General features: G+C 43.3%; 1 protein-coding gene across 3 annotated transcripts in view; it reads right to left on the reverse strand.

The window, feature by feature from the left end:
- Positions 1 to 14,090, reverse strand: part of cog6 (component of oligomeric golgi complex 6) — a 141,392-nt gene extending 127,302 nt beyond the window's left edge. For all 3 annotated transcript variants that reach the window (XM_078545272.1, XM_078545271.1, XM_078545270.1), the window contains exon 1: positions 13,885 to 14,090. In XM_078545272.1, the coding sequence (XP_078401398.1) occupies positions 13,885 to 14,031 (147 nt within the window). In that variant the 5' untranslated portion in view covers positions 14,032 to 14,090. The remainder of the gene's footprint in view (positions 1 to 13,884) is intronic.
- Positions 14,091 to 14,413: the final 323 nt, after the last annotated feature.

Below are 14,413 nucleotides of genomic sequence, written 5' to 3' on the forward strand. Positions count from 1 at the left end.
TCAGTGAGTTGAGATCAGCCATGCTTTAACTTGAACAAAAACAGAATTACCTGGAAAAACTCAGCAGGTCTGGCAGCATCGGCGGAGAAGAAATCAGTTAACGTTTCGAGCCTTCATGGCCCTTCGGCAGAACTGAAGCATAGTTAGAAGAAGGGAGAAATATAAATTGGTTTAAGGTGGGGTGGGGGGGGGGTGGGGGGAGAGAGAGAGAGAGACATTGAGGGTGTGGTGATTGTGGAGATGAGCAGATAATTAAAGGATGTCACAGACAAAAGGGTCAAAGAGGTGTTTTGTCTGAGAAAAGTGCTAATTAAGAATGGAGGACACAATGTGTTGCTGCCATGGAGATAGCTAATGGAAGAAAACTAGACAGAATCAACCTCTTGATAAATCTGTGATATGGGTCTCAAACTTCTTGATGTCTAATGACAGTTGTACACAATTATTAAGAAGCAAGACCACCATTGCTGCATATCGCCAACAGAAAAGAGAATCTCTTCTCCTCCTCCCAAAAAAAATTGACTCTTATAATATAAATCACTCCATTCTTAATTAGCACTTTTCTCAGACAAAACACCTCTTTGACCCTTTTGTCTGTGACATATTTTGATTATCTGCTCATCTCCACAATCACCACACCCTCAATGTCTCTCTCTCCCCCCACCACCCCCACCACCCCGCCCCCCCCGCCACCTTAAACCAATTTATATTTCTCCCTTCTTCTAACTATGCTTCAGTTCTGCCGAAGGGCCATGAAGGCTCGAAACGTTAACTGATTTCTTCTCCGCCGATGCTGCCAGACCTGCTGAGTTTTTCCAGGTAATTCTGTTTTTGTTTTGGATTTCCAGCATCCGCAGTAGCTTTTAGCTTTTTGTTTTTATGCTTTAACTTGAAGCTGGCTTCCTTTCTGCCCTCAAGTTCTCGTGAGATCAGTGTACACCATCTCATGCAATGCAGTGGTGCGTTTTGTGAAAGAAACGTCTTTTGTGGAATGGGAAGTTTTTTACCTAGCATGCAGGGCAGCAGAGATGCTGCTCTATCTCGAGGGGTGAATGCATCTGCAGTTCTATCCCAGGATTGGAGAGGTTTCTTTGCTACTATGGATCCTGGGCAAAGAACTCCCCATTTTACTGATGATGTCTACAGCACAAACAATGATCATTTTGAAAATAAAGACACCTGCAAGACAATGATGCCTGGTGCCAGTTCCTAAAGTGTCCGTAACGTACAGGTTTCACTGTACTTATATTCAGCTTGATGTTTCAACTAAGATACAATTGAAACTTGAGATAACGGCAATAGCATTTCTGGCTAGGGAGAGAAAAGGAAAATCAGGTAGTGTTCCTCTTCCTGATCACTATTCAATGATCCCAGGTGAAAAGTGAACTTGTGAACAGGATTAGATTTGGCTTTAATGTTTTCCAGGGTAGGAATGCCAACACTCACTATGTAGACTTATATAAGAATGGCCAATGGAAAGAAGTGTCAAAGGATTGCCAGTGTTTTTGGAACCATGCAACAGCATGGTGGCAAGAGAGGTAAAATAACTAAATAGCAATCATGCCAAATCTGCTGAAAATGTTCCCCATTTTCAGCAGGAAAGGACAGCTCAAAGTGAATGAAAAGGATTGTGATGGGTTTGAAGTAAGTTATTGAAACTTGTAGAATGCAAGAATTTTTACCCTTTAGGATTGTGATGAGTTAACACCCAGAAAAATAAAATGATTGTTGAAGTCAACTTTTCTTTCGCACGAAAGCTGCTCATTTCTCCAGCTCCACCATGCAACAAGATTAACAGATACATTTAAGAGGTACCAAGAACAAGTAAATGCATGTCGCCATAACAGGACTTCAACAAACCAAATACTTCTGCTTCAATATATTTTCAGAGTAGGTTAAAAAAAAATTCTAAAAGTTCCCAATGACACTAAGTCAAAAGGAGTGAAGTGATTTATATTATAAGAGTCAATTTTTTTTGGGAGGAGGAGAAGAGATTCTCTTTTCTGTTGGCGATATGCACCAACGTTGGTCCTGCTTCTTAATAATTGTGTACAACTGTCATTAGACATCAAGAAGTTTGAGACCCATATCACAGATTTATCAAGAGGTTGATTCTGTCTAGTTTTCTTCCATTAGCTATCTCCATGGCAGCAACACATTGTGTAGTATAGTTCGACATGCGGCACAGGCCCTTCAAGGTATTTGTCAAGAGTTTGTTCTTCTGGGTAGCAAGGCTCACAGTGACCATTACAGATACATTTGACTGTTTCTAACACAGCACTAACAGTACCAATAATCTTGATTCATTTTTAGTAGGGCTAAAGCTAATTGCAGTGTTCCCAACACTGCCAAGCAGGAATCGACTGACTCAGCCAGTTTGGATTTTTTTGATCCACATGGAATAGCTGGTAAACATACAGATAAACATATCCACTGAATCATTAGAGAACCCCTACAGAATTTTACTTATGCCTCATATGTGGTATTTTTAAAAGCAATTATTTAATTTAGAATTAAGGCCAGTAATTGAGAACAATCGCTAGCCTGGCAATATCAGAAAGTCAAAACATTTACAATAAGCAGCTTTAGAAACATAAAAACCAAGATACTAGTATGAGAGAGTACAATCAGAGGACATGCAATATTCATCAGAACATGCTCACTGGTGCACTGTTACAAATTTCACTGGTCTCAATTCTACAAGCTACTAACATATGAACATTATAACAGATTAGCTCTAGACAACAGGATGCCTGAGAATACCATGTATGTTGCTCTCATGGTGACCCCTTCCATCTGGCTTGTTTCTCAAGATTATTGCTTTCCACGTACCTTCTTCTTCCCACCATTCCTTTCCATCTGGTTCTCCCTCTTGCACACTATGCATTCCCTCACCTGCAGCTACAGACTGTTTTCTCAATGTCATCCTGTTTCCCAATCAACCAAACTTCTGAACAGTCTACTGGTACATTAAGTTATTTACCACCAATAAAATGAATGAAAGCATTTATGTTACCATAAAAACTATCAGATTAGTTTTGTTGCTAAATTATCATTCGTATTTTATTCTGAACAGGAATAAATGCATTATCTAAAAGAAAGTTAGGAATGCATATGGAATATCAAAATAGTCCTTTCAGCCTTCCCTGAACAGCAGAACAGTCATATTTATGAAAAAAAACACATGCCATGCGAATGCATTTTAGTCACTGATAAAAACACTCCCAAGTGTTATAACGCACCAATTTTGATGTCCGCTTATACTTTCTCCAGCATTAACTGATACTCGAACATGCACAAGAGAGGTTAACTTTGAGTTGCTGCCATCAAGTTTACAAGAAAAGATTTTGTTCAAGAATACTGACATAGAAATTATTTGCACAATTATTTTGTGTTGATAGATGTTAAAAATATTTGCAAAAGTGGCTGATCATTCTTCCATTACATGTATTAGTTCGGCACAGCAAAGCAACGAAAAGGGAAGAGCTCAGAAAATGGTTTGACTGTGACCTGGCTTGTCTAGAGTCAACACTGTTTCTAATTTACTTTCAAAGAAAACAAAATATAATTCTTGTCTCTCCAACAGGCTTAGCAAAGAACAAATACCCACAAGCTTTGGTGCACTCTCCCTTTGTTTTCCCTTTTCTGGCCCAGTCTGAGCCAGGTTGTCCAACTGCCTGTGATACACTGAAAAACAGGCTTGATATCAGGTTAATTACTGTGGTATATTTCAAATAACTTCAAGATTGGGATCGCAGAGAGGTCACTATCCTATAAAACCATCATGTTATTTATTGCCCATCCCTAATTGCCCTTGTTCAGAGCGCAGTTAAGAGTCAACCACATTGCTGTGGATCTGGAGTCATATGTAGGCCAGACCAGGTAAGGGCAGTAGATTTGACAGCATCTGCAGAGAGGAACACATTTAACGTTTCGAGTCTGTATGACTCTTCATCAGAACTAAGGAAATATAGAAATGTGGTGAAATATAAGCTGGCTGATGGGGGGTGGGACAGGTAGAGCTGGATAGAGGGCCAGTGATAGGTGGAGGCAAAGAAGAGATTGCCAAAGATGTCATAGATAAAAGGACAAAGGGGTGTTGACGGTGGTGATATTATCTAAGGAATGTGTTAATGGTGACACTAAGGGTAGAAAGCAGGACAAGCAAGTGACAGATGGCCCTAGTGGGGGTGGGGTGGGGGGGAAGGGATTGAAATGGGCTAATAGGTGGAGATAAAACAATAGAAATAAATTTTAAAATAGGTGGGAAAAGAAAAATATATTAAAAAAATTATAAATTATTGGAAAAAGGGGGAATCGGAAAGCGGGCGGGGATGGAGGAGAGAGTTCGTGACCTGAAGTTGTTGAACTCAATGTTAAGTCCAGAAGGCTGTGGAGTGCCTGCGTTTCAACATAAACTGGAGGAACAGCGCATCATCTTCCGACTGGGCACTCTACAGCCTTCCGGACTTAACATTGAGTTCAACAACTTCAGATCATGAACTCTCTCCTCCATCCCCACCTCCTTTCCGATTCCCCCTTTTTCCAATAATTTATAATTTTTTTCAATATATTTTTCTTTTCCCACCTATTTTAAAATTTATTTCGATCTATCGTTTTATCTCCACCTTTTAGCCCATTTCAATCTCTTCCCCCCACCCCCCACTAGGACCACCTGTCACTTGCTTGTCTTGCTTTCTACCCTTAATGTCACCATTAGCACATTCCTTAGATAATATCACCACCATCAACACTCCTTTGTCCTTTTGTCTATGACATCTTTGGCAATCTCTTCTTTGCCTCCACCTATCACTGGCCCTCTATCCAGCTCTACCTGTCCCACCCCCTCAACCAGCTTATATTTCACCACATTTCTATATTTCCTTAGTTCTGATGAAGAGTCATACGGACTCGAAACGTTAACTGTGTTCCTCTCTGCAGGTGCTGTCAGACCTGCTGAGTTTTTCCAGTTATTTTTGTTTTTGTTTCAGATTTCCAGCATCCGCAGTATTTTGCTTTTATCTAAGGACAGTAGATTTCCTTCCCTAAAGGACATTAATGAACCAGATGGGTTTTTACAACAATCAGCAATGGTTTCATGGAGTTTTAGTGAATTCAACTTTCACCCTCTGCCATGGTGGAATTCAAACCAGAGTAATCCAGTAATCCAGAGCATTATCTTGGGTCTCTGGATTACTAGTCCAGTGATGCTCCACTATGCCACCATCGTTCCTTTTTGTGAGAGACACGAAACCTGCTCAATGGAGGGAAGAATCTGAACACTTCACAATTAAAATATATTCCATGGTTCAACATCAAGGTGCATAGATTGAGCACTCAACCCACAGGCCTCTTTAACTTAGGGGGAGATGGTGGCATAGTCACAGAATCTTTACAGTGCAGAAGGAGGCCATCTGGATCATCAAGTCTGCCCTGGCTCTCTGAAAGAGCATTTCACCTAGTCTCATTCTCCTGCCTTATCCCCATAACCTTGCACATTATTTCTTTTCAGGCAGTAATCCAATTCCCTTTTGAATACCTCGATCAAACCTGCCTCCACCACCCTTTCAGAAAAGTTCCAGACTCCAACCACCCTCTAAGTGAAAAAAAATTTCCTCACATCACATTTACTCCTTTTGCCAATTATTTTGAATCTTGATGCTCTCTTGAGTGGGAATAGTTTCTCACTATTTACCCTGTCCATACCCCTCAGGATCTTGAATACCTCTAACAAGTCTCCTCTCAGTCTTCGTTCCTCCAAGGGAAAGAGTCCCAAACTCTCCAATCTATCCTCATAGCTACAGTTCTTTAACCCTGGAATCATTCTTGTGAGTCTCCTCTGCACTCTTTCCAATGTCTTCATATCCTTTCTCAAGTATGGCGCCCAGAACTGGATACAGTCCTCCAGATAAGTAGTGTCTTATACAAGTTCAACATGACCTCCTTATTCTTGTACTCAATACCCCTATTAATAAAGCCTAAGATACTATATGCTTTTTTAGCTGGTCTCTCAACATGCCCTGCCATCTTCAATGACCTATGTACATATAAACCAAGGTCCCTCTGTTCCTGCACCTCCTTTAAAGTCCCTCCCTTTATTTTATACTGTCTCACCATATTCTTCCTGCCAAAATGGATCACCTCACACTTCTCTGCATTGAACTTCATCTGCCATTTGTCTGCCTAATCCACCAACATGTCTATGTCCTTTTGAAGTTCAAGACTATCCTCATCACAGTTGACAATATTTTCAGTCTTTGTATCATCTGCAAATTTTGAAATCATACTCTGCACAACACAGTCTAGGTCATTAATGTACATCAGGAAGAGCAAGGGCCCCAACACTGACCCCTGGGGAACTCCACCACAAACCTTCCTCGAATCTGAAAAACAATCATTTATCACTACTCTCTGTTTCCTGTCACTCAGCCAATTCTTATCCAAGTGCCTACTTTCCCTTTTATTCCATTACCTAGAATTTTGCTCACAAGTCTGTTGTGTGGCACTGTACCAAATCATTTTGAAAATCCATATATACCACAGTGTTTCCTTATCAACCTTCTCTGTTACCTCCTCAAAAAAACTCCCGAAAGTTAGTTAAACATGATTTTCCCTTAATGAATCCATACTGGCTTTCCTTAGTTATCCTGCACAAGTGACTACTGATTTTACCCCAAACTATAGCTTCCAGAAGTTTCCCTGCCACTGAGGTCAAACTGACTAGTCTGTAGTTGCCAGCTTTATCCTTGCACCCCTTTCTGAACAGGGCTGTAACATTCACATTTCTCCAGTCCTCTGGCATCTCCCCTGTGTCTAAGGAAGACTGAAAGATTATCACTAGTGCCCCTGCAATTTCTACTCTCACGAGTGATCATGTCTGGTAATCCAGAGAACCAGCCTGATGCCCTGGGTCACAAGTTCAAATTTCACCATGGCAGCTGGTAATAAATCTGAAATATAAAGCTCGTCTCAATGGTGACAATGACAACTATCATCGATTGTTGTAAAAAAAACTACCTGGCTCACTAATGTCCTTTAGGGGAGGAAATCTGCCATCCTGACCCAGTCTGGCCTACCCATGTGATTCCAGACACACAGCAATGCGGTTGACTCTTAACTGTCCTCTGAAATTGCCTGGCAAGCCAATCAGTTGAACCAAACCGCCACAGAAATGCCAAAAAGGAATAAAACCAATCAACGACCTGGCATCAACTTAGTCACTGGAAACGACAAAAGGTATGCTGTCGACCCTGCAAAATCCTCCTTATTAAAACCGGGGGCCTGTGCCAAAATCAGGGAAGGTGTCCCACAGACTAGTCGAGTAATAGCTGGCCTTGCCAGCAATATCCACATCTCATTAAAGAAAAAAAAAGCGCCCGGGTTCTAACTTAAATCAGTAGCTACAAGATTATCTGAACCTGACTTTAACTGTTAAACATAAACATTGTCGACATATACAGTGCTATGTAAAAACTTCTTCAACAAAGATCTTTATATGTCCACCTATATATAAAGTTCCCAGTGTCATAGGAACACAAGCAGGCCATTCAGCCCCGCGAGCCTACTCCATCTTTCATTGAGATCATGGTTAATCTGTATTCTAACTCCATCCATTCAGCTTGGTTCCCTATCCCTTAATACCCTTGGTTAGCAAAAACCTATTGATCACAGATTTAAAATTATTAATTGAGCTAGCATCGACTGCTTTCTCTAAGAGAGAATTCCCCACTTCTACCACCCTTTGCACAGAGGTGTTTCCTAACTTCTGTCCGAAATGGCTGAATTCTATTAGGTTCAATAGACATGACCTAATCTTTACAAATTCATGCTAGCTCTCTCGGATCAGCTCAAATTTCTCAAGGTTCTCAGTCACTCAGCCAGTAATTATAGATTGCGGTAACTACTTATTAGAGGCTAGTAAAAATCTTGAATTGGCTATATTGACTTAATATATCAGAGCTGTCAATATTGAAATGTAAGGAGTGGCATTTATGTCAGAGTGACAGACATTGCAAACCCATTTTAATTTCCTTGGTCACTACGTGTTTCCAATATGCTTCCATAGTGTCGTAACGGCACAGAGAAGGCCATCAGCCCATTGGGTCCATGCCGGCTCGACGTAGAGCAATCTGGTCAGTCCTGTTCTCCTGCTCTATCTCCATTGACCTGCAAGTTTATTTTCCTCAAATGTCCAACCAATTTCCTTTTGAAATTATTTATTATTTCCACTTTCATCACCCTCATAGGCAGTGAGTTCCACGTCATTACCACTCGTTGCATAAAAAAGCTCCTTTTCATATCCCCCTGCATCTCTTGCCCAAAACTTTACATCTGTGTCCCCTAGTCCTTTTATAATCAGCTAATGGGAACAGCTTTTCTCCATTCACCTTATCTAAACTTATTATCTTGTACACCTCTATCAAATCTCCCCTCAAACTCCTTTGCTCCAAGGAGAGCAACCCAGCTTTCCCAACCTTGTAGCAAAGATCCCTCATCCCTGGAACCACTCTGGTAAATCTCCTTTGCACCCTCTCAAGGATCCTGACATCCTTCCTAGAGTTTTTTTTTTATTATTCATTCATGGGATGTTGGCTTCGCTGGCTGGGCCAGCATTTATTGCCCAGCCCTAGTTACCCTTGAGAAGGTGGTGGTGAGCTGCCTTCTTGAACCGCTGCAGTACATGTGGTGTAGGTATACACACAGTGCTGTTAGGAAGGGAGTTCCAGGATTTTGACCCAGCAACAGTGAAGGAATGGCGATATATTTCCAAGTCAGGTTGGTGAGTGACTTGGAGGACCTCCAGGAGTTGGTGTTCCCATCGATCTGCTGCCCTTATCCGTATACATGGTCATGGTCATGGGTTTGGAAGATACTGTCTAAGGAGCCTTGGTGAATTCCTGCAGTGCATCTTGAAGATGGTACGCACTGCTGCTACTCTGCGTCGGTGGTGGCGGGAGTGAATGTTTGTGATGTGGTGCCAATCAAGCGGATTGCTTTGTGCTGGACACTGTCAAGCTTCTTCAGTGTTGTGGGAGCCGCACTCATCGAAGCAAGTGGGGAGTATTCCAACACACTCCTGACTTCTGCCTTGTAGATGTCAAACAGGTTTTGGGGAGTCAGGAGGTGAGTTACTTGTCGCACGATTCCTAGCCTCTGGCCTGCTCTTGTGGCCACAGTGTTTATATGGCTAGTCCAGTTCAGTTTCTGGTCAATGGTAACTCCCAGTATGTTGATAACATGGGATTCAGTGATGGTAATAGAACCATAGAAAAGTTACAGCACAGAAGGAGGCCATTCGGCCCATCTTGTCCATGCCAACCCAAGGATACCCAGGTGCCCTTTCTAATCCCACCTTCCTTCACACGGCCCATAGCCCTGCAGCTTACAGCACTTTAGGTGCAGATCCAGGTACTTTTTAAAAGAGTTACACTTCTGCCTCTACCACCAACTTGGGCAGCGAATTCCAGACACCCACTACCCTCTGCATAAAAAAGTTCTTCCTCATGTCCCCCCTACACCTTCTGCCACTTATCTTGAATCTATGTCCCCGGTTCTAGAATTCTCCGTCAAGGGAAACAATTTTATTCTGTCCACTCTATCTATTCCCCTCATAATTTTGTACACCTCAATCAAGTCACCTCTCAGCCTTCTTTATTCTAAGGAAAATAACCCCAACTTATCCAATCTCTCCTTGTAGCTACTCTTTTCTAACCCTGGCAACATTCTTGTAAACCTCCTCTGCACTCTCTCCAGAGCTATTACATCCTTCCTGTAATGTGGTGACCAGAACTGCACACAATACTCCATTGAACATCAAGGGGCGATGGTTGGATTCTCTCTTGTTGGAGATGGTCATTGCCTGACACTTGTGTGGCGTGAAATGTTACTTGCCACTTGTCAGCCCAAGCCTGAATATTGTCCAGGTCTTACTGCATTTGGACATGGACTGCTTCAGTATCTGAGGAGTTGCAAATGGTGCTGAACATTGTGCAACATCAGCCAACATCCCCACTTCTGACCTTATGATGGAAGGAAGATCATTGATGACGCAGCTGAAGATGGTTGGGCCTAGGACACTACCCTGAGGAACTCCTGCAGTGATGACTGATCTCCAACAACCACAACCATCTTCCTTTGGGCTAGGCGTGACTCCAACCAGCGGAAAGTTTTCCCCCTGATTCCCATTAATCCAGTTTTTCCAGGGCTACTTGATGCCACACTCGGTCAAATGCTGCCTTTATGTTAAGGGCAGTCAATCTCACCTCACCTCGGGAGTTCAGCTTCTCTGTCCGTGGTTTGAACTAAGGCTGTAATGAGGTCAGGAGCTGAGTGGCCCTGGCGGAACCCAAACTGGGCATCAGTGAGCAGGTTATTGCTAAGCAAGTGCCACTTGATTGGACTGTTAATGACCCCTTCCATTACTATACTGATGATCGAGAGCAGACTGATGGGGCAGTTATTGGCTGTGTTGGATTTGTCCTGCTTTTGTGTACAGGACACACCTGGGTAGTTTATCACACGGGTAGATGCCAGTGTTGTAGCTGTACTGGAGGAGCTTAACTACGGGCGCGGCAAGTTCTGGAGAAAAGTCTTCGGTACTATTGCCGGAATATTGTCAGGGCCCATAGCCTTTGCAGCATCCAGTGCCTTCAGCTGTTTCTTGATATCATGTGGAGTGAATCAAGTTGGCTGAAGACTGGCGTCTGTGATGCTGGAGACCTCTGGAGAAGGCCAAGATGGATCATCCACTTGGCACTTCTGGCTGAAGATTGTTGCAATGCTTCAGCCTTATCTTTTGCACTGCTGTGCTGGGCTCCTCCATCATTGAGGATGGGGATATTTGTGGGGCCTCCTCCTCCAGCGAGTTGTTTAATTGTCTGCCACTATTCACGACTGGATGTGGCAGGACTGCACAGCTTAGATCTGATCCATTTGTTGTGGGATCGCTCAGCTCTGTCTATCTCTTGCTGCTTATGCTGTTTGGCACGCAAGTGGTCCTATGCTATAGCTTCACCATGTTGACACCTCATTTTTAAGTATGCCTGGTGCTGCTCCTGACTGGCCCTCCTCCACTCTTCATTAAACCAGGTTTGATCCCCTGGCCTGATGGTAATGGTAGAGTGGAGGATATGCTGGGCCATGAGGTTACAGATTGTGTTTGAGTACAATTCTGAGACTATATTCCCTGATTCTAGACACCCCCACCCCCTAGCCAGGAGAAACATCCTTTCTGCATCTACCCTGTTGAGCCCTTTAAAAATTTTGTAAGTTTCAATGAGATCACCTATCATTCTTCTAAACTCTAGAGGTTACAGGCCCAGCCACCTCAATCACTCCTCATAGGACACTCCCACCATTCCTGGAATTAGTCCAGTGAACCCCCGCTGCATTCCCTCTATGGCAAGTATGTCCTTCCTTAGCTAAGACCACTAAAACTGTACACAATACTCCAGCTGCGGTCTAACCAAGGTTCTATACAATTGAAGCAAGACATCTTTACTCCTGTACTCAAATCCTCTTGTGATAAAGACCAACATACCATTTTGCCCTCCTAATTGCTTGCTGCACCTGCATGTTAGTTGTCAGTGTCTTATGAACAAGGACTCCCAAGTCCCTTTGGACATCAACACTTCACAATCTCTCATCATTTAAGAAATACTCTGCACCTCCATTCCTCCTACCAAAGTGGATAACTCACGCTTATCCACATTATATTCCATCTGCAATGTTCTTGCCCACTCATTAAGCCTGTCCAAATCTCCTTGAACATCTTTGCATCCTCCTCACAATTCACATTCCCACCTAGTTTTGTGTCACCCGCAAAGCATAGAAAAAGCATCTCATCAGGCTTCACTGAGAAGCAAGGGAAGAAAAATCAACTCCAAGCCAAAGAAGGAGATGGTACCGGGGTGATAAAAAGCTTGGTCAAAGGAGTTTTAAGGAACATGTTTAAGGAGCTGGAGAAGCAAATGTTTTACGGAGGGAATCCCAGAGTGTGAGGCCTAAGCACGAAACATAATTACCAACTGTGGGACATTGGCATGCACAGGAGGCCACAATTAAAGGAAAAGAGAGACATTGCGGGCTGCTGGAGTAGTGGCTGTAGGGCTGAGGTCTAAGGAAGTTCCTGGGATAGGGTGCAGCAAGGCCATGGTGGATTGTAACCACAAGGATTAGGATTTTAAATTGAAGATATGGAGAGTCGAAAGCCACTATAACTAAGGTAGTGAAGATAAAGGCAATGTCAGAGCAGGACTTAACAGGGACAGGATATGAGTAGCAAAGTTTTGGACAAGCTGAAGTTTATGCTGGGTGCAGGGTGGGAGGTGGATCCAGGAGGTGATAATGGATGAGGAACGTTTCAGCAATAGATGCATTGGAGGAGAGGCAGAGTCAGTGCCCAGTGATATTATGGAGATGGATGGAGATGGCCTTTGTGACAAAAAGGATATGGGATTAAAAGCTCAACTCAGGGTCATGAAGGATACCAGGTTTGTGATCAGTTGGGTTCCGCATGAGATAGAATCAATGGCAAAGGTATGGAGGAGTCCAAGTGGCTTCAATCTTCCCAACGTTTAGGTGCCAGAGATTGGGGCTCATCCAAGACTCAGATAATATTTCAAACAAACAGTCTCACAAAACATACAGTGGAAAGCTGATAGAGGTAGATCTGGATATCAACACCAAACCTATGAAAACTGACCCCAAGTCTGCAGATGATGTCATTAAGAACCAGCATGTTGATGGGGAAGAAAAGGATCCAAATATATATTACAGCGCAGGGCCAGGAAGAGAAGCCATTTCTAGAGAACTCTGGATATGATCAGGGGCAAAAACTGAGAGGTTCAAACATGACATTGTGTAGAAGTATAGATTTGGGCGGCAACAGCACATTCAAAGTCTTTGGAAAGGACATCTATATTGCATATAGATATCTGCAAGAATAGAGATATCAAGCACATTTCTTTTACGATGAGGGTGGTGACAGTGGTTTGATAAAGGGGGGTGGGGGCAATACCTGTGGAGTGGGAACCAGAGTTTTCAAGACAACAGGAGGTGAATTTTATGGGCTAGGTGAGCTCAGAAAGGGCATTGAGGAAGATAAGAAAGAAACTAGAGTGAAACACAGGGGTGTCCTAGTTAGGGCCTGAGGAGAAGCATTCAAATGAATTATATTGACAAAAACATCCACAAGCTCCTTGCACCTTTTGTTGAGGATGAGGGTGGAGGAAGTAGCAGAAAGGAAAGGCAGTTGATAGTGGAGAAAAGATGCCAAGGATTATCTTTGTTCTCCAGTGATCCTGGACTAGTAAATAGTTTTGAGTGTGATAGCACTTGATGCGATTGAATGGATAGCTGAACCAGTTGTGCATCAGATATGCTCAAGTCTGCACCCTTTAACTTGAGGGAGCGATTGTGGTTCATATTGAGAGTAGGTTCATGGTGACCAAAGGAATATTGCTGTTTATGTCTGAGTATGAGAAACGTTTTAAATCAAAATGTAAATAACACCTTATAACGAGTGAGAATGAACCGATTTACAGAGCGTTACACTTTGTTAACCTATTTAAGCAAATGGAGCTGCGCCTTTTCTTTCTCATTGACATATCCAAGCAGATTACATTTACAAAATGCTAGAGGAACATCGTCACTTCTAATCTGAGGCTCTCTACATTGGAAAGAATTGTCTATAATTGCAATATATTCAGAAGCTTTGCAGCTTCCATTCAGTGAACTGTGTTTTTTTCTTAGTTGCAGGAGGCTTATTTCTGTCTAACGTAATTCTCACTGAATAGATAATGAATCTGATTATTTAGTAGAGTGAAGTCAGTATATTGACAGCTGGCTGGCTGGCTGACTGACTGACTAACTGACAACCCCCACCTTGTCATTGTCCAGCCGGGTCTCCAGGATTTTATTCAGCTTCCTGGCCAGCGGGTTATTGTTAGTCTGCGTGGCCCCGCCGCCGATCCCCGGCTCCGGGATCGGGATCGGGATCGGACCCGGTGCCTCCACTCTGCATTCAGCCATCTCCCAGCAAAGCAGCCCAGCCTAACCCGACCCAGCACCCGGGCCACCTCACCCGGAAACCACGCAAGTTAAAGCACCCCGACGGCCAGGCGCTGCTGGCCCCGCACAATGGTTCCGGGAGAAGGGGAAGGCATTGAGTGGGACACAAACACACACAGAGAAAGAGAGAGGACTATAGAGTCACTTAGCCTCTGTGTAAATGATCCACTCTTGTGCCTGTATAATAAGTATGAACAGTTAATTTGGATTGCTAGTGGTTTGGGGTGGGTGATGAGGAGGTGTGGGGGGGATGATGAGGGGGGTGGGGGGGGGAATGATGGAGGGGGGGAATGATGAGGGGGGTGGGGGGGGGATGATGAGGGGGGTGGGGGGGGATGATGAG

Source organism: Cetorhinus maximus, chromosome 7 (assembly GCF_964194155.1).
Source record: "Cetorhinus maximus chromosome 7, sCetMax3.hap1.1, whole genome shotgun sequence".
In the NCBI taxonomy this organism is placed as follows: Eukaryota; Metazoa; Chordata; class Chondrichthyes; order Lamniformes; family Cetorhinidae; genus Cetorhinus; species Cetorhinus maximus.